Genomic DNA, 20187 nt, shown 5'->3' with positions numbered 1-20187 from the left:
ATCAAGGGTTTGGTGGCGGCTGATAAAGCAAGAACGTTCTGCTTTTGTTTTCTCCTCTACCTCAAGCCATCCTGTAATAATTACTATTACTCTTATCCTCCTTTTCTTAAGAAATTTTGCCATTGAGTGTAATAAACTGTTAAAACACAGCAGTCATAAAAGTTCCTCTTTCTTTCTTATCTTGAAAGCCCTATTTGTCTGCCCACAGGGAGGGAGCGGGGCCAGCTGGAATAAGCCCCATCAACGCAGCCATGACTCTTACCTATTTTGCTTCTGAGTGATACTGAGATGCTGGAGAACCCCCCACCCGCCTAATCCCCAGGAAAGGATGGGCCCTTTGTCCAGGAACCACACCAGCACCCTGACAAGCCTTAACAAAATCAACCAGAGAACAATTTGCTGGAAAACTCCCTGGCCTCCAGTCTCCGGGGCCTGCCACGTTGGGGTTCCTTCTCAGTGGGGCTTTGAGCAGGGCTTAAGGGATGGCAGAGGACAAGTCCAGATGCCAAGCTGTTCTCCCACGTCCCTCTGGGCCATATTTGCTGGTTTTAATGATGCCGAGGGGAGGTCTCCTTCCAGGCAGGCCAGATAGCCCCCTCCGACACAGAGGAGCCCTGCTGGTCGCATTCTGCCCGGATCTCCGCAGCCCCCAGCAGCTAATCTAAGCCGACCCTTTCATCCCTACAGGGCTGGCGTCAGAGGCAGCAAGGCAACCTCTGAGGCTGTGTTCCAGGATCCCAGTGTGGTTGTATATCTGTGTCTTTGTACACACATGTCTGGGGAGAGGACAGAGGTGGCTGCAGCTCCAGCAAGGTCAGAAAACCAGCAGCTGGGAAGTGACCTGCCCTAGGGTGTCACCACCAATGAAGTGGGTCACATCCCACTTCCTGGGTCCCTTCCATGCACCTCATAGAAGGAAAACTGCTTCTATGCTTTGGAGTGGGAAAGAAAATGAGAGAAGCCCACTTTTTCCCCCGAGGCCTTGTTCTGTCCTGAGAACATGGTTTAAATTATTCTAGTCACAGGCAGGCTATTCAAATAAAATAGAATTTCAAACCACACGGGGCTTGTTGAGACATTCAGGCTTCTGGATGTGTGAAAGGCAGGGGGAGGGGCGGAGACGGCCCCTGCCACTCGCCCCTGCTCTTTATTACCAGCAGCTGCAATGCTAGACACATCCGAGTGTGTCTCCCAGCCGAGGCAGCCGCGAGCAGAGCAGGTCTGACAGCAAGTGAACACATGAAAGCCACCGCGAGGCTCCCCTCCCCGGTGGCAACTGTAATTATTTGAACTGGAGCTCAGCAAAATAAGAATAAAAATAAAATAAAATCTGAATATATTGTAGTGGCTTCCCCAGTTTCCCACAGAGAATAGCTTGTAGGGAGGAGGGGGCATTAACTAAACCCCACAACACCCGCTCTGGTTTGCGGCTGGGCCAGGCAGAGGTCTTTAAATATTCATGCCCCATATGCAACTGCGCAGAGCGATGGAAGAGGCAGTGCCTGCACTGTGGCCAGCCAGGGAGAGGCAGCTGGTCTTTGGTGGAAGCAGGAGCCTAGAGGGAGGAGGCTGAGGTTAGCATACTTCTGCAAGGCCCTGGAAGCTGACTAGCGCAAAGGCTCACCCTGGCCATGTCTCCATTGTCACTGGGCATTTGACCTGGCTCCATGTGGGCTCTGAGGGTGCTCTTCCAGTCCTTTCTGTCTCCTCTGCCTCTTCTCCCACCCCGTCAATTCTAACCTCTTCTCTTACTCATCTTTCTAAAAGTAAGTTACATCACACTATTTGGGACCACAGGTAATGGAGGAAAGCTCTCAGCATGGGCTCAGAATGAATTTCGGTCACAATTGGCAAGTACACCTATGGCTAATTACTCTCAAGTTACATTCTGTATCCAAATCATGGAGGATGGAGTTTAAAATGCAGATTCCCTGGGCCCCACTCAGTAATGTCATCCAGGATATCTGGGGCGGGGCCCAAGAACCTGCATTTGTTACATTTTCCAAGCGACTGCAACTGGAGAAGCACAGACCTACTAGTCAGGTTGTAGCTAAATTTTCAAGGAAATGCATCAAAGGTGACACCAGTTCCCCTATGGGAATCCACTATGGGAATCGTCAGATAAACTGACAATTGTAGGGTTTCTTGAGGAACCATTTTGAGATATTCTGCACTTATTTCAACTTCTTAGAGGTCCCATGGACCAGGACTGGTCTGGGTATAGAGAAGACACTCGGTGGTGGGTGTTAGCCCTGGAGCTCAGCTTAGCCAGCCACCAGTCCCTATGGGCCTGACCCTCATCAGAGACCTTTACCCACGGTTCTGTCTAGTGTCCACCTTCCTGCACTCGGGCGTCTTTAGGGTTGGTGGGGTTTGAAGGCCCTAAGTTAACTTCACACAGTCTCACATAGCAACACAACATCCATTTCCCTGTCACCGACGCTCAGCCAACCTGGGAGAAGGAAATCAACTTCCTGCCTTCTGCATTTAGGATCTCAATGAAATAAATGGCTGGCTTACAAACCTGGAAATGCATATTTCTATTTTGGTTATTTATTTTTCTGATGGAAACATTTCCCCCAACACTGGGAATTCAAAGACCCATCGGCATTAGATGAATGGTCTGAAAACCTGAATGCGAAATTGCTGTGAGCTGAGAGTGGAACGGACTCACTGCCTTTCCTTCATCACTCCTGCCGAGCCAAGTTCTGGAAAAGGGCAGGAAATAGCAGAAATAGCCCAGAGCAAATTGCACTGGAGGAAAAATAAAACAGGCCAGTAAAGCACAACACCTGTGTAAGCTATTGATCAACCCAAAGGTTATTAGAGAAATGATGAAGTATTAGAAAAATATCATTTTTACCTTGACATTTCTTTTCCTGAAATTAGGCTCATATTAAATCCAGTGAAGAGTAAATTTAAAGATCAAATGCTTTTAAGGATCCCCCCCCAACCCCCAAACCTCTCAGCTGGGCCAACCCTCTCTCCTCATTTAGATTTTCGTTGAGAAGCCTTCCTTTCTAGGTGCCTGCTCTGAGGCACCTGAGAAATATCAGCGATGACTGTGCAATTCCACCATCTGCATCAGACAGCGTGGTTTCTCAAATACAATTTAATGTAATGAATCTATTTATTTGTGCCCTGACTTCTTTGAAAAAGGATTTAAGGTGGCTCACAGAGATACATAAAATCCATTCAGATAAACTAGAAGAGGGTCAGAAAGACGGGGCCAATGTTGAGTTAGAAAATGGAACCAGGAGTGAGGCTGCTACAAACGGCACATCTTGAACCCTGATTTGCTTACCAAAAGGGGAGACTCAGATTTAATTTGGCCATTCTTCTGATTAAAAAAAATTCATTGATACATCTTTTCCATTCTTATTTACATCTGTGAGTTTTTACTCACAAAGAGCCTGAAGGGCTTGAATTGGCCTGCGCCCCTTAGCAGGGAAAGCCTGTTTCTGCACCTTTGCTGGTCAAAGCCCCCCTCCCGGGGTTTCTACCAGGCAGCGAAGGGGAAGCGAATCCAGTCAGTTTCATACTGTCCACAACATGAAAGAAAAGAAATTGCTCAGAGGGCAGATAGCTATCCTAAAAACGAAGCCAGAAAGGAATTTCTCCTGTGAGTTTCCAGAAAGAGAGGACTGGCCAGATCTAACCTATGTGTTGGCTTTCTACTACTTGCAAGATGTTGATGCAGTGCCACGGGGAGATGCAAAGCAGCACAGGCGTGGCCCAGCCCTCTGAGAGTGCAGAGTCTGAGTTTTGGCTGGTCCTCATATCCTCCCTTCTGCTTTCGTATGTTGATACAGGGTGCCAGGCACTGCTGGCTAACTACAGTAGTGCCTACTCCGTGCCAGACGCTGTGATAAGCCCTTTACATATATTAACCTGTTTAATCCTCACCTCCTTGGGGTAGGAATTCTCATTGTCTCCACTTTCCAGGGGGGGAAATTGAGGTCCTGAGAGGTTATTAACTGCCCAAACAAATTGTACAGCCAATCAGTGGGGGAACCTGGCCTGGACTTGGGTAGTTGATTCCAGAGTCCACGAGCTTAATCACTGGGCCATGTTGGGGTTTAAGCACATTTCTCACTCCCTAGAGACTATGACCTTAGGCTAAGAAACATAGCAGCAGTCCCTCAGTCCTCACACTAAAGAGGAACAGCTAGAGCAACCATTTGGGTAAGCAGCTTTGGAGATATCTCACCGAATGCCGTGGATGGCTTAGTGAAATTTATGCAAATCAAAATGTGACGTTCTTTAAAATTTAAAATGTATTACAAGAGCTTGATATTTTAAGAAGGATTCTGTGGAAAGTCTCTTGTAAATCACTATTACCTTCCCCTGTTACGCCTTGAAACTATTTTCTGGGTTTGCTTAAATCTAGCTCCTATTGCAAATAGTTCAGTGTGGCTGAGTATGAGTGTTTAAGGTGAGATTCTCTGTAGGTGGGATGGTACCATGTTGGTGGGTACTCTGCCTGGAAGACAGCAAAGATGGCCCTCCTGTCCCCCCTCCAGGAGAACAAGCAGCCCGACCATCCAGGGTACTTTGCTCAGAAGGTTGGGTCCATCTGAAAGTGCCCAAGGTGAGTGGTGGGAGGAGAAGTCAGAGAACTAGAGGAACAAGGGGACTTGCCTCACACGGAGAACTCTTCATGGGTGCAGGAAACGTAGCACTGGTCACCGTAGCACTTTCAGAAGTGGGGACGTCCGTGGTGCTGAGCAACAGGGCGTGGCCTGGGGCAAGAGAGGAAGAGTCAAAAATGCACCCCCATCATGCACTGCAGGAACCCAGGATGCAGGGTTAATGGACTCTGTACCGTTCTTCTCTAGCCTAGGAACATCTTTGAGGATGCTGGATTCTGCTGCCTACCGTGGATAAGACCGCCTACTAGCCACTGTCAATAAAACTTGGCTCACGCAAAGGTCTCATTTCAAATGGCCTGGGATATCCCAGCACCATATGTCTGGGCTGTGGCATCCTTGATCTCCCAAGGTCACCAGCTTTAGCCTGTAGCCCAGGAGCAGCCTGAGGCACACTGGGCTTCAGACATCTACCAGTGGCCATCTCCTGGGTGTGTGGAGGCCCTCGGCCCCTCTGGCAGTTGAGCAGGGGCAGTGGGAGGATGTATTCTGGTGTGAGGAGGGCAGGAGGTACCAGTTTGAACTGGGGGTGGGGGTGGGGCATGGCTGAGGAGCCTGAAGCACACTGGCTACCCCTCCCCATTTCCACTCATGCCAGCTCTTTGCCCTCCAGTGCTCTCTACCACCTTCACTCTTTTCTACTCTTTCCACCTTTCACGGCTAGCTTTGAGCTCTGCTTCTCTTCTCTGCTCCTACTGACAAGGTGCTGAGGATGATGCAGTGGCGGGGGTGGGGGAGGGTGGAGAGAGGGTTAGGGGGAGGCTGGGAGGAGAAGCAGGAGCCCTGGGGCTTCCACATCTGGTGAGGGCCTGCAGAACTCTCCTGTGGCTGCATAACTCAGGCTTCTTTCTAATGGGGCTGAAAGCCAACGCACTCAGATGCAGCTGGTTCTGAGGACCAGGGACGGAATTACACTGCTCTGGGATCCTCAGTGGTCGATCTGGATTTTGTCCTCACTCACACTTTTATTAGTATTATTATTAATTCTTAAAAGAATCCATAGGATGTGTGATCTTTGCTTGAAAAGAGAGGGATTTTGGTATGAGGGTCTCTAGCCCCACAAAAAGCAGGCAAATGCAGGGAAGGGAAGGGGAGAGAGACCCTCTAGCTCCATCCTGCAGGAAGGGGGGCCCCAGGGCCTGCCCAGACCTAGGCATCCGGCACAGCCCAAGGCCGGGTACCTGGCTGGATGGTCTGGCCTCTCCAGCAGCCTGACTCTCAGAGCTGTGCTGGCCTCACAGACCCCTCTAACCCCAGGCCAGGGCCTTTGTTTCAAGGTGAGGAGTCAGCTCAGCCTGGTGTGAGTGGCCATTTTCTGGGTGTGTGGAGGCCCTCGGCCCCTCTGGCAGTGGGGCAGGGGTAGTGGGAGGATGGGCTCTGGCGTGAGCAGGGCAGGAGTTGCCTGCTTGAGCTGGGGGTGGGGGTGGGGCATGGCTGAGGAGCCTGGGCTGTACGGAATGGCCCAGGTGTGGGGCAAGGTTCCCAGGCACAGCCCTGGGGCCAATGACAGCAGGTCTCCCTGTGCCTCAGTCTCCCCAATCATAAAGAGGGCTACATTTTCCTTACCTCTTCATGAATTATGTGCCAGACATAGAGTAGGTTCCCAGCAAACACTTGCTGAGTGAATGGATTATTATTATTGTTTCTGTTTTTCTTATCTTGCAGCTAATCCTTCATCAAAGTTCTCATTTTAAGGGACAAAAGGTGACATCTACCTTGGCCTGATTCAATCATTCTAAAACCCAGGCAGGACAGAAGAGGGAATTGTATGTGAGCACCCCAGGGCAAGCTCTGGGCAGCCTCCTGGGCTTGCCTTGCAGGGTGAGGGGAGGTGCAGCTGCCCTGGGGTGGAGCCCTAACTCTCTATCCAGGTGCGCACCAGCGGGAAGGGAAGAGAGTGGCAGTACCTTGGTGGTCCGGGAACCAGGCATCCTTTAGGGTCCTGACCTGCCATCGGGGCCTGTGGGGCGAGACTGCACCTTGGGTCCAGCCACAGAAGCCATCCTCGAAGTTGCAGTAAAAACCAGCAGGCAGTTTACCTGCAGGGAGAAGACAGGGGCACGGTCATTTCCAGGACTGCTAAAGGCAAATAGGCCAACGTCAAGTAAAATTAGCCAGGCGTGACCAAATTACTGTTATTAGGAACAGCTCTCCAGCCAGACCCTTGATGTCTAATGAAACTGATCATAATGAAGAGAAGCCTCAATCTCTAACTTGTGTATGTGCTGGTTTATGATTTTCTGATCTTTAGAAAATAAAACAGTAGTAACTCCACAGCATCCGTATAGTTAACCCATTTTATATACGACAAAGCAGAGGCTCAGAGATGTTAAGCAACCTGACCACAGTCATACAGCCAACAGGTAACCTAGCTGGGACTTGAACCTGGATCTTCTAGCTTCTAAATTATGTGCTCTTTATGCTGATCCACCATGAAAGTGACCCTGGGAGAAGCCAACATGTAACTCACTGGAATACATTTCTAACGGTCGACACATTGACAAGAATGTGGTGGTGCCAGTGGTAGTGTTGGCCTGGAGTTGTTTTGGGTCCCTCAAATCACCCCTGTTTGCTCCCCTTTATTTTCCAACCCCCTTGCAGTTAAGGGAAGCCACATGAGTAGTTCTGGCCAATGAAATGTGAGTGGAGGTGACGTGCGTCTTCCCTGGATGGAGACTGAAAAGCCCTCGTGTAGTTCTCAGTCTCTCTTCCCCTGCTGAAGGGGCCAAGGAGAGTTCTCATTTCAGGGGGTGCTGCTGTATGATGGTGGAGGCCCTGCCAGCCTGAGTCGCTGAGAGACCCTGTGGAGCAGAGGCCCCTCCCACCCCAACTCTCGGTGGAAAGGTACTGTAAATGTTTTGTTAAGCCCTTGAAATTTTAGGACGGCTTATTAGGGCAGCATAACCCAGCCTATCCTGACCAACCATCCCAGTCCCTGAGGCCTCTTTATATCATCTGTTGGCTCAGCATAAAGGGCTCTGTTATCCTTTTCTCTACATTAGATTGACCTCAGGTCCCACTGAAAAGGCCACAGTCAGCTTTAAGGACCATATATTTCCCAACTTCCCCCAGAAGGAGGAGGGAAGGAGAAGAGGGTTAGGGAGAGCTCTCATCCCCAGCTTACTCAGAGAAGGGCTGCTGGGAAGGCGCAGCCTCTCCAGGCTATTGTGATGGCACCCACAGCCCCGGCCAGCCTGTAGAGAGCCGCAGGGCCACATCTCTGCTGGGGGAAAGGCGTTCTCCAGCTGGACTCTCCATGTCCTTCCTCTGTCTCAGGCTTCTTGGCAGCAGCAGGCTGACAAAGAGGGCCCTAATGCTTCCTGGCTGTGACAGCACCTTAGTGAATTATTACTCATTTCCCCCTGATTCTCTGTGCATTTCACACAGAGGCAGAATTATAAATTAAAACCAGCTGTCACTGACTTTGAGCATCTCTTCCCATTTATACCCCCCTGAAGAAATCATTTTCCCCCCAAGCCCTGCACGTTCCTCTGATTAAAAATCCAAAAGCTAAGATCTTTCTGTTTTATTTTTTATGCCCCCCTCAAGGGATCCCACATCCACTTCTTTTGCAAAAACTAACTGGAAGCTGGAAGTGACCTTCCACGAAGTGTCCTTCACGAGCGTGCTTTAAACCGGGGACCCCGATGGAAGGTTCCAGCAGGTGATGGACTCCTGGTTGAAGGAGAGGGCAGGGCTGAGCTGAGGCCTGCATGGCACATCACCCCTTCCTTTTCCTTTCCTTTTAGGGGGGGGAGGCAGAGAACCTAGCCTGACTTATGGGTGTTGGTACCTCAGCAGCAGGGAATCAAGACGCCTGGGCTCTAGTCCTAGCCTCACCGCTTTCTGCTGTGTGATCTTGGGCAAGTCACTTGTTTCCTCAGAGCCTCAGCTCCCTCATCTGTAAAATGGGGTAATGTTAGTGTCTGTTTCACAGGGCTGTTTTGAGGAGAAAATAAGAGAGAGCATGGAACACGTTGTAAACAGACAGAGTTGAGTAAACACAGAGCAGTGGTGGCATTGTTAATTATCATTCACATCTGGGGCAGGGGAATTCATCAGGGGATGGCCTGAAACAGGCAACACTGCCCTAGGTGCAGAGACAGGTCCCTCTGCTGCCTCTCTGGAAATGCCTGCAGTAGCTCTGCCTATGCCTTCCACCGGGACAGGAAGGAGGAAAGCCATTGGCATTTTCCACCTTCCGGAAGCCCATCGTTGTCCTAGCTTGGCATAGGATCCAGGGTGAGCTGAGTTTAGAAGCCCCTTTCTTTTTGGCTGGTTGAATAAAGGGAGAGGAGGTAGGCAACATAGTTAGGTCAACTGACAATTCATGTGACAACTAAAACCTTTGCAGCGGGAGGGGCTGCTGAGAGGATTTCCACTATTGTGAGCACATCAGTGCTCAGCAAAAAGCCAGTCAGTCCTGAGGAAGCTGGTGGGGTAAGTGCTAGAACAAAGACTCTTGGTGGATCAGGCCAGATTTGGGAAATTGCTGCTAGGATCAATTGTTGAGCACGTTGGTACACAGAGTTGGGTCTAATGTCAACTCCTTTGATCATCACCTTCTCCGTGCTTGGTACATGGTAGGACCTCAATACTTATTTTCTGAATGAAATGGGAGTGGGTTCAGTCCTCTAACCCCTTGCCACTCAAAATGTGGTCCAGGAACCAACTACATCCGCATCACCTGTGAAACTGTTAGAAGTGCAGACTCTTGGGTCCTTCATCCTGCTACCACCTATTGAGTCAGAATCTACATTTTTAAAGCTCTCCAGGTGATTCTTATGTACCTTAACATCTGATAAGCACGGCTCTAACCAACTCTCTTCTTGGGCTGCAGCCAGTTATTTCATTGGCTGGATGGCCAAATCGGGCTGTGTGTGGGTCAATCAATCCCGCAACATTTGGCAATTATGACACCTGATTCCACTCTAAGAGAGACAAATTGGTAGAGTCATGGAAATGTGACCTCGGCAGCAGCCGCTGGAGCTGCCAAGTATAAACTCCAGGCCAAATGACACTACTTCTTTTCCTTCCTGTGTGACAACTCTGTTAACATTTTTGATAAATATGTGTTATACATTTCCTTGAAAATATAGAGGCATGGGAGAAAATGCTAGAAAAAATACATCAAAATATTATGGTTATCTCTGAATGTCTGAGAGGAAGGATTATGGGCAATAGTTATTTTCTCCTGAGTACTTTTCTAGATTTCCCAAGTATTTTACAACTAACATGTTTTATTTTACAATAAACTTTTAAAAAACTGTTTCTGCCTGGCAGGAAGAGTATCCTCACCAAACCAATGAGATTATTGAGTTCATGGAGGGGAAGCGAGCTGCCCACAATACCCAGTGAGTCAATGACCCATCCGGGGAATGAAGTGGGGACACCTGACCCTTTCCTGGGGACCTGCATGCCCCTGAAGCTGTTGCTCAACACACAGGGAATCTTAAAGCCACCCTTCGATGGGTTGCATCAACCTGGGATGTCTCAGCGAGATTGGCAGTGTTTAACTGGAAATGCAGGGTGGCTGCGTCAGAGAGGGAGGGAGGATGGTGTGTGCTGTGTGGGTTTGGGAGGATGGGTTGTGCATGGACACATTCAGGACTGGATGGAGAAGGGCAAGGGCACTGTCACTTCCATTTCAGGCCACCCACTTGCCCCGGCCAGAAACATTGCTCCAGGTTGAGTCTGATAATCTCAGTGAAGTTCCAGAGAGCGTGGGGAATTCCCTCTGGGGCAGGTGTGGGGAGTTGAGGCTTGGAGTTGACATGATACATCCTACTCTTTCCCACCATGCCAGGGCTTGGTTGACTATCCTGGCCCAAGATTAGTGACCCTCACTGGGGTTCCTTATAAGACTGGATATCCCAAACAGGGCTTGGGGTGACTGCCTGCTCAGAGAAAACATTCTACCAGGTTCCAGACTAGCTGGGAAGGACCAGGTGAGGTCAAGAGCATTGTCCTAAATGCATCATGGTCATCAACACATCATCAACACATCAGTGGGTATCATCTTCCAACTCATAGATGAGGAAACTCAGGCCCAGAGGGTGGAGACAAATAATCTGCTTCCAAAACCCCCACCCAAGAAAGGTGGTGGCAGAGCCCTGGCTCTTCCCTGACTTTTCCTGGCTCCTTCTTCCTGGGTAGATATATAGCTAGGGTTGTGCCTGGCACAACCAACCACTGGAAACTCATAAAACAAATGAGTCTGGCCTGCAGTTGTTCAGAGCGTGGGCTTTGGAGTCAGACTGAGTCTGAATCACTGCTCAGCCACTGGCTAGCAGTTCGACCACGGATTTCAGGTTCCTCATCTCTACAATGGGTCTAAGAGCATCACCTAGGACAGCTGTGAGGATGAAGTAAGTTAATACAGGAACAGGGTTTGCAGCAGCTCCTGCCACACAGTAAATGCTCAATAAATGTTAGCCAGTATTATTATCATTGTTGTTGCTCTTCTCTTCTTGGGGATGATTTCCAGAATCAACATCAGTCACTGTGACAGGGAAAACAGCAAAAATGCCAGAGAGAAATGGGCACACAAATACGGAAAAGTGTGTTTGCTAAGAGTACTGCCAAGATCAGAAGGACAAGATCAGAATAACTCTCCTTCTGAATTGAACTTCTCTTCCCAGCAACTGATTTGTGTTCAACACAGTGGGGTTATTTTCTCCAGTGTGGAGCTGTCATTCTGACAGTTAGTCCAAACAGCCTTTCAAGTGTGGCTGGAAAGGCCATGGGCCCCAGGTGCCTGCCCTCTGTGCCAGGGCCAGGCTGCCCTCAAGCTTGGAGTTGGCCCTGGAAACCTGTTAATGGCAAGCCCAGAGTGGTGGGAAAATGCCCTGAGCCCACAGTAATGGGCTGCATCCTGCAGGCTCAATGATCTAATCATGGCTCTGTTCCTGACATGCTGTGTGACCCTGAACAAGTCAATTACCTTCTCTGTGCTTTTATTTTCCCTATTGTAAATTAGGGCGTGGCCTGTCTGACCTGTGTCCCAGCTGGGAAGTGGGTATTAGAAAACTTTAAAAAGGCAAAAGCAAAATCACATAGCTCAGAGGCACTGCTGGAAATACGGCAGACACAAATAACTACAGAGACACACACAGGCCCCTGCCTGGGCAACATGTGCAGGCTGGATTCATTTTGGCCCAAGTGTACAGGAAGAGCTCTGTGAGAAAGGCCAGGAGCAAGACAGTGTGGGATAAGCACAGGGCTTACCTGCAGCTCCTTACTCAGTTTTATCCAAACAACCACAATTCCCTCATTATTGGAAAACTTTCCTGGAAACTTTTGTATAAAAAGGAAGTTTTTCAAATTGACAAATGGATTTTTTTATTGCTTTATTTAAAAGAGAATGAATAAACACTTTTTCCCCCCAAGGGCTAATCTGTCCTCCAGATGACCTGGGGGACACTGTTAACTTGGTAGAATTATCTTGCAGGCCATGGGGTCTTGGGGCCAGTGTGTCTGCGGGATGAGGCACTTGCCCCCGTGTCTGGCCTCACGGCACCCCAGGCGCCTCTGCTGTTTCCTGGCCCAGTTGCAGCTCCCTCGTTTCACTCCCCGCCCCTGCGCTGGATTTTCAGCATCTTGAGGGCAGGTGCTGTGTTCTTCGTCTCTGCTCCAGGATCTAGCATGTTTTCTAGCTCACATTATATGTGTTCTGTAAGTGTGTGGTTTACCTGACAAAAATGTAAAACCTTTGAGTGTTTCCTCCTGGCCAGGCAGCTGCTGGAACATTGTCTTCAATGGTGGGAGCACTGGGCTAGAAGTCTGACTCTGCCCCTAACCACCAGGGAGACCTCAGCAATTTGTTTTCCTCCACAGAGGCCGAGTTTCCCTCCTCACTTACCCATTTTAATCAACAAAGAGTCAGTGAGCACTACACTGTGCCAGGAATCATTTGAGATATTGACTGGGGGAAGATATTGATGTGAGGAAGAGTACCAGACCCAGTCTGTCCACAGAGAGGGAGAGACACATGGAAACCATCTCCATAAAATGTAATGGATGCACACCCCCTAGGATGGCTAAAGTAAAAAGACAAATAATAATAAGTGTTGATAAGAATGTGGAGCAAGTGGAATCCTTATCCATTACTGGTGGGGATGTAAGATGTACAGCCACTTTGGAAAACAGTTTGGAAGTTCCGCAAAATGTTAAATTTAGAGTTAGCGTATGATCCAGCAATTCTACTCCTAAGTATATACTCAAGAGAAATGAAAACATATGTCCACACAAAATCTTGTACACAAATGTTCACAGCAGCATTATTCATAATAGCCAAAAAGTGGAAACAACTCAAATGCCCATCAATCGATGAATGGATAAACAAAATATGTTATATCCATACAAAGAAATATGATTTGATGATACAAAGGAATGAAGTACTGACACATGCTGCAACACAGATGGACCTTGAAAACGTCACGCTAAGTGAAAGATGTTAATTATAAAAGACTACATTTTGTATGATTCCATTTATATGAAATGCCCAGCAGCCCACATAAGTAAATCTATAGAAACAGAAAGAAGATTAGTGGTTGCTTAGGGCTAGTGGGGGTGGGGATGTGGGGGAGGGCCTGAGGGAAATGACAAGAGATTGCTAGGGGTTTCTTTTGGCGATGATAAAATTGATCTAAAGTTAGATTGCGGTGATGTTTGCACAACCCTGTGACTATGCTCAAAAACACTGAATTGTATACTTTAAATGGGTGAACCATATGGTATATGAATTATATCTCTAAAAAGCTGTTAATAAAAAATAATGGATGTTATGGGGGGTCCAGAGGAAGAAGAACCAACTGTGCTTGTGGGGGATGGTCAGAGGAGACTTCCCAGAAGAACTGACTCTTGAGATGAGTCTTGGAGGAACAAATGTGACTCTAGAAGGGAGAGAGCATTTTGGGCAAGGGATGGTGGCACGAGCAAAGCCATGGAGGCATGAGGGAGCTGAGAATGGTTTGATATGGCTGGAGCTGGACTCCATGGAAGACTGGGAGGACAAGAGAGGCAGGTGGGTGATGAAAGATAAAACTGGAAAAGTGAGGGAAGAATGGGCGTTGAGGGCTTCTAACGCCGTGTTACAGAGCTGAGCTTTAGCTTGCACATTCACTCTGTGCCATGAGGATGCTGAGAGCATAGCTTGCGAGATTTGCTTGATTCTCAACTTATATGCTGTTTCTAGAGCATAGATCTTAACTCTGTCTCTTGAAGACTGCGTAGCTTTTTAAAGTTGCCACTGAGAGGACACAAGTGACATTGGGCATAATGAAGGCTGTCCAAGCTCCAGTGCCTGGGGTGATGAGGGCAGGAAGGGGATATGGGCATAGGGGGTAGGGTTGCGGGGGGAAGCCCCCATCTACTCACTGCACAGCTGACCCTCGTCTTCTCCCTGGTTGCAGTCCCGGTGGAAGTCGCAGGCCTGCCCAAGCTGGAGGACTGTCCCGTTCCAGCAAGTGAAGGAACTCTGCAAGGCCATCTTGGAGCCTGGGGACGTTCCTGGAGAGCACACAGAAACACATGGCCCTGGTCAGTTTGGGTGGCCCTGTGGGAAGGCTGCAGGGAGAGCATCACTCTGTCCTGCCAGTCACATCCAAAGGCTGACTGAGCCACCTGCATCTCAGTCTGGCCACACCTAGGACACACACCAGGAAGCTGAGAGGAAGTCAAAGCCCCTAACACCCCCAGTCTCCTGGGAGTCTCACTTTCTAGTGATGCTGAGTAGCAGAGTGGCCCAAGGTTTGGTCCATGTTCCCGCAATACTCTGGCATCCTCAAAGCCATGGCTTCAATGTGCTAGATGGACAGCCTGCAGGTGGAGTCTCATCTGCATACAGACAGCTCTACCCTCAAAGTTGAATTTGGGGCATATGCGGTTCAGTGTGTCTCCCCCATGTTCTTGATCCCAGATTCTGCCACTGGAGTGATTCTAGAAACATGCAGCACTTTCTGTCGTGGAATGCGAAGAACACCATTGTGAAAGCCAGGGCCCTGGGCCCTGGACCAGCTCCTCCATGACTGGCTGTGTGATGCTGACCCTGTCCCTGCTCTGTCTGGCCCCCTGTCTCCCTGTCTACAAAAGGAGGGATTGTGGTGATATTTCTAAGGTCCATTCCAGTTCTGAAATTCTTAGGTAACTCATATTACCCAGTGAATGAAGGGAGAGGGGGCAGTTTATAACGAACATATCAGCAGTTATTCCTTTCTGTATCAAGAACAATGCATTCTGATAATTAATTAACCTGTGACCCCAGAGAGCCAGGATTCCGGGAGAAGGCTGGCCCGGCCTAGCCTGCCCTACTGTATGGGGGACTTTGTCTGGGGACCACCTAGCAAGGGTCTGGCTGGTGCTTCTGAATGTGCCTCCTGCCACCCAGCTCTTGGATCATATGGGATGAGGGAGCCTCTGGCTCCTGTGGAGATGAGCAGGCAGGGCCCACCTGGGTCGAACCCCAAGTCTGGCTGCCTTGCACTCTGTTCTCTTTTCTTGTTCCATCCTGATGGTAGCTGGTACCTCAACAGTCTCCCCACCCCCATCCCACCCACCTCAATGCTGGGTGGTGGGGAGGATAAACCAGGACCCCCACTTGGACAAGTCTCACAGTCTCTCTGAGCCTCACATAAGGGGTGGGCTTCTCTAAACCTGGCAGTGAAATTAGACTCCCCTCTACTAAATTTTACTGTAATCAAACCTCCCAGCTGATTGTGAGGTGGGACTCTCCAGGTTAGGTGATTTAATATCTAAAATTCCATGAATTTTTTGGTTCATTGGACTGTTGCCAGGAGCACTGAAACTAACATCAAGTCCAGCCTGTTTACTTCTAGAATCCCTCTGTGTAGCTCAGCACATCTGGCCTTGTAAAGAAGCTAGGCAAGTCTTAACAGTGACCATTTCCTAAGTGGGAAACTGAGTCAGAGAGGTTAAGTGACTTGCCTAAGGTCACACAGCTAGTAAGTAGGATTCAGACCCAGCCTGTCAGACTGCAAAGCTGCCTTCTCCATCTCACGGAAAGAGGGCACTGGAGGTGGCCTTGGGCCCTCATTCACAGGCTGGTCCAGATGAGGCTCAATTTGTCAGCTGTGGGCAGATGGCCACACAACATTGTCAGACGGGCCTCCAGCCTGGCTGCGCATTCTCTGTGACTCCCAGGCACGGGAAGCGCAGGCCCTGCTTCCTTCAGGGAATCACATGCAAACTCTTTAACCTGCTCTTCAAGGTGCTCTGTGATTTGGGCCCCAATTTCCTCTCCTGTCTCACTTGTCTGTTTCTCTCCCCACAACCCCTGTGCTCCAGTCTTGTCTGGCGTTGGTTCCATGTAACCTGGTTCCAGAACTCATGTACATGTTCTCATGGAATTCAGCAAGTGGTTTGAGCCTCTGTGTGTTCCCTAGCCCTGGCCAGTGCCTGCCCCTAAGAGGGTTCATGGAAAGCCTGTGCATTGGGTTACCTGTCTGTGGTAGGCTGAATAAAAGCGCCCCCCCCACCCCCCCCGAATAGCCACACCCTAATCCTGCGAATATGTTACTTTTTGTGGTAAAATGGGCTTTACTGATGTGATTAAGTTGAGGGTCTTTAGATGAGAAGATTATCTTGGGTTATAAGAGGGAAGGAGGAAAGTCAAAGTAAGAAACAGGAGATGTGATGATGGAAGCAGGAGTCTGGAGTAATATGAGGAAAGAGTCACGAGCCAAGGAATGCGGGCAGCCTCTAGAAGCCAGAAAAGGCAAGGAGGCAGATTCCCCCTTTAGCCTCCAGAAGGAGCCAGCCCTGCCCACAACATGCCCTAGGCCAGTGAAACTGACTTGGGACTTGCAGCCTTCAGAACGCTCAGAGAATAATTGTGTGTTGTTTTAAGCTGCCAAATTTGTGGTAGTTTGTTACAGCAGCCACAGGAAACTAACACCCCGTCCCAACCTGACTCCAGCTAAAATCAAAGACTAAGGCAGCTGCGGCCCTGGTCGTCCGGACCCAGTGTAGCTTCAGATCATCTTCTCAGTTCTTGACCTGGTGTTGTGACTTGGTCTCTGTGGTTCCCTGGACTAGTCACCTCTGTCCCTTTCTTCCTCACACAGAAGGAAAAACGCACCCCCGTCCATCCCTGTTCCTCAAGACAGCCCAAGACAATGTTTTCTCCAAACCCCTTATCAATGCCAAGTGCAGCGAAATGCAAATGAAAACTCACCCCACCACCTCCCTGTTCCAAACACTCAGCACACAGGATCAAAGCGCAGAGAGACAACGCTCGTTCTCAAAAGTAAAGTGTCAAATTCATTTTATGGCTTTAATTTTGTGGATCAATTCTCTACCTGTCAGTCATGCCTTCTTGGAAGCTGGGAAATAAAATGCTTCTAAGGAACTGGTGCTGGTCCCTGGAAGGCACTGTTCTCCCGCTGCAGAGTGGGAGGAGGGGCGTCCTCCCTGGAGCACTGACTGCGGGGGGGGGGTGGGGGGGGGGCTTTGCTGGGCATGGGGGGGACTTCGTCCTAGCAGTCAAGATCAAGATCAAGATCAAGGCAAGGACACCTGGCATCACATACGGCGTACCTGCTACACTGTCAAGCACAGCATCAGGCCCTTTACCTGCCTGCTCACTAAACCTTGTAACAGGGTAGCTCTATTATTTCCACTTAACAGGGGGAAGTTTCCAATTAACTGAGGGGGAGGGGAGAGGCAGGCAAGTGGCCTCCAGCGGGGGGCGGCTATGAGGGCCAGACTGGTGTGTCCACCCCAGCTGCCTGGCCCCGCTTTCCCATTGACACCCGCTGTTCCCTCTGGCCCTCCTTCAGCGCAAAGGTGTTTTGGATAATAAGAAAAATTCTCCTTTACCTTTGCTTGGTGATTTCTGGTTTCCAAAGCATTTTTTCCTATGCCTTATATGTGATCATTAAATACATTTAGGACCTTATGGCCCTTGCTCTCAGCCCTACTGAAGAAAACGTAGTAAAATAAAAAACCTGTAAAGTCTTCCTCAACCTATGGAACAAATGGCAGCTGTGTTGTGTTTTATTTATACCTTACAATTAGGCCTTGTTCCTCACTGTGTTTTCATGAACATGTGCGTATTTCACACACCAATGACTTGTCATTCCCCAAATATGTCTTACAGTTTCTTTTACTTTCCTTCACTCTAAAAATATATGCCTATTGTCTAAAGTTCGAAAGCAGGGTAAAAATAAACAAAAACAATGCCCAGAATCCCACTATCCAGAGGCCATCATTTTTAACATCGTGGAAGATTTCTCTTCAGTTTTTTTGGCCTACGCTTTAAAAGTGTGTATAGTTGTGTCATATGTACATGTGCCTTAAAATAATTAAGGTGATATCACAAGCTTTTCCAAGGGTTTAAAAATTCCCCAGAAGACTACTTTTTAATGGCTACAATACAGCGTGATATGTACCATCATTTATTTAAACAATCTTCAATGATTGGATTGTTAGACTGTTTACAAAAACTCTTTAAACCATCTTTGAGCATAAACCTTTCCGGGCATTTCAGATTATTTTCATAGGATAGATTCCCAGAAGTGGAATTACTGAATCAAAGGGTATAAACATTTTAAAGGTCCTTGATACATATTGCCAAATTGCTTTCTAGAAATTAATCCAATTTACACTCCCACCAGCTGTGTTCATACATGTGTGCCCCTCTTACTACATCCTGGCCAACCCTGAATATTATCACGATTTTTATTTTTAACTAAAAGTATTTCCAGGCTGTTTTATTTTGTATTTCTTGGGCAGTTAGTGAAGCTGAGTACTTTTTCATATGTTACTAGCTTTATTTTACTTTGACTTTTAAAGATTTGCCCACTTCCTTTTGCCAATTTATCTATTAGGTCCTTCATGTTTTCCTATTAATTGTATGAAGTTATTAATAAAGATGTGAAACTACTACATTTTTGACAATTTTCCCTAGTATTTTATGTGTATTTTCGTTCTGTTTATAACGTATCTTGACATAAAGGAGTTTTCAATTTGTATGTAATCCAAACCTATCTGCATTTTCCTTGGTGATTTCTTCTTGTTCTTTTACACTTAGAGAGCTTGTTCCACGTGGGATTGGTAATGTGTGGGTCACCCGTGTAGTCTTTGGGTTGCCCTCTCATCTGGAAACATCTTCTGCCATCTCCTCATCTTTTAACAATGGGGGTCTAGACCTCACCACCTTATCGATGACATTTTTGTGGATTCCCCTGTTCTGCCCCTCCATGAGCCATGTCTTCACTTGGACTTCTATGGCACATTACTTCTTCTTGCCTTTAACGTAGTGGACATTCTGCCTTATGTTATAACTAGCTGCTTGTATGCCTATCTTTCTCACCAACTGTAAGTGACTTGAAGGGAGGTATCTTATCTTCATGAGTCTACAACAGTGCCTTGTATGGAGATCTTCCCACCCCAACATTTGAAAAGTAAACTGATCCTCTGTACTATCTGTGAAAGGTATTATTATGCATGTTTTATAGTTGAGAATACAAAGGCCCAGAGTGGTAACACGGCTTCCTGAGGGATTGGTGGAAATCCATAGTTTTGACATCTTGTTTTCTGTCCTTTGTACCGTGTCTGTCTGTGGGGTCCCCTCCAGGTTATGAGTGTCCTCAGGAGCCGTGATGGTGTGTATGGAAGGGCAGGAAGTCGGCATCCCTGCCCTTCCCCCACAAACCCATCAAGGAGGGGTCCAGTGGGGGGAGGGTAGTTTCATTTTCTCTCTCTGGATGCCAGGGAGGAGCTCATCCTCAAGAATTTTCTTCCGTGGCTAAAGCACAACCACAGCCCAGAGCAGCCATATCCTTCAGCTCTGCTTCTACCAGCTCTGCCCCACCTCCTGCCCCTGGCTGGAGACTACAGGCTCCTTGGCATCGCCTCCTCCATACCACAGGGAACTGTGTGCTTGTGAGAGATTCAATTATATGGACGCCTGGTACTCTGATGACTACTGCCAGCCCAAACTCAAAACTAATGACGCGCAACAAAAAACAACTGCTCTGTCTTCTCAAGTTTTTTTTTTATGGAACCCATAAATTCCAAGGAGGGAAGTACCCTTGGTGAAAGGTTTTAATCAAGGGCTTGAGTTTCCTAAACAGCATCCTCTCTGTGGTTTTGAAATGGTTGTTTTGGCTTACACAGTGGGGTAACCTAAGGCCTGGGGTGGTCACAGCCTGCCTCCGGAGCATCAGGGAAGGGCTGGGGCTTGGACGTGAAGAGCCAGCCCTGCTCCCTGCTGGCACTTCCTGATGTTTTCCACCCCCAGGTGCCGGGATTCCTGGCAACCACTGAAACACCAAAGGCCCTAATCACAGAAAGGTTAGGGAGATATAAGATCAAGCCACTCAGGGGAGAGTTGGTGCTTGGCGATCTTTTGTTAGTAAGGGTCTTCTCTGTGGGAATTTATTTATTACCTTTGAAACAGCAGTTCTTCCCAGAATAATGATGTAAGTCACCAGGGGTAGTAAATTGTCATCATTCCTTACTTTTGTATAGCATTTTAATAGCTTACAATGTGCTTTCCTAATCCTTCTTGTTTGAA

General features: G+C 48.3%; 1 protein-coding gene across 1 annotated transcript in view; it reads right to left on the bottom strand.

The window, feature by feature from the left end:
* Positions 1 to 20187, bottom strand: part of ALK (ALK receptor tyrosine kinase) — a 662750-nt gene that overhangs the window by 110589 nt on the left and 531974 nt on the right. The window contains exons 6-8 of the mRNA XM_070512354.1: positions 14028 to 14159; positions 6557 to 6688; positions 4642 to 4742 (exon numbers count right to left, since the gene is read on the bottom strand). Of these exons, the coding sequence (XP_070368455.1) occupies positions 4642 to 4742; positions 6557 to 6688; positions 14028 to 14159 (365 nt within the window). The remainder of the gene's footprint in view (positions 1 to 4641; positions 4743 to 6556; positions 6689 to 14027; positions 14160 to 20187) is intronic.

The sequence above is a fragment of the Equus asinus genome, chromosome 6 (genome assembly GCF_041296235.1).
Source record: "Equus asinus isolate D_3611 breed Donkey chromosome 6, EquAss-T2T_v2, whole genome shotgun sequence".
NCBI classification, from domain to species: Eukaryota; Metazoa; Chordata; class Mammalia; order Perissodactyla; family Equidae; genus Equus; species Equus asinus.
Note: the sequence above shows the minus strand (reverse complement) of the source record. Positions and strands in the feature narration are given on the sequence as shown.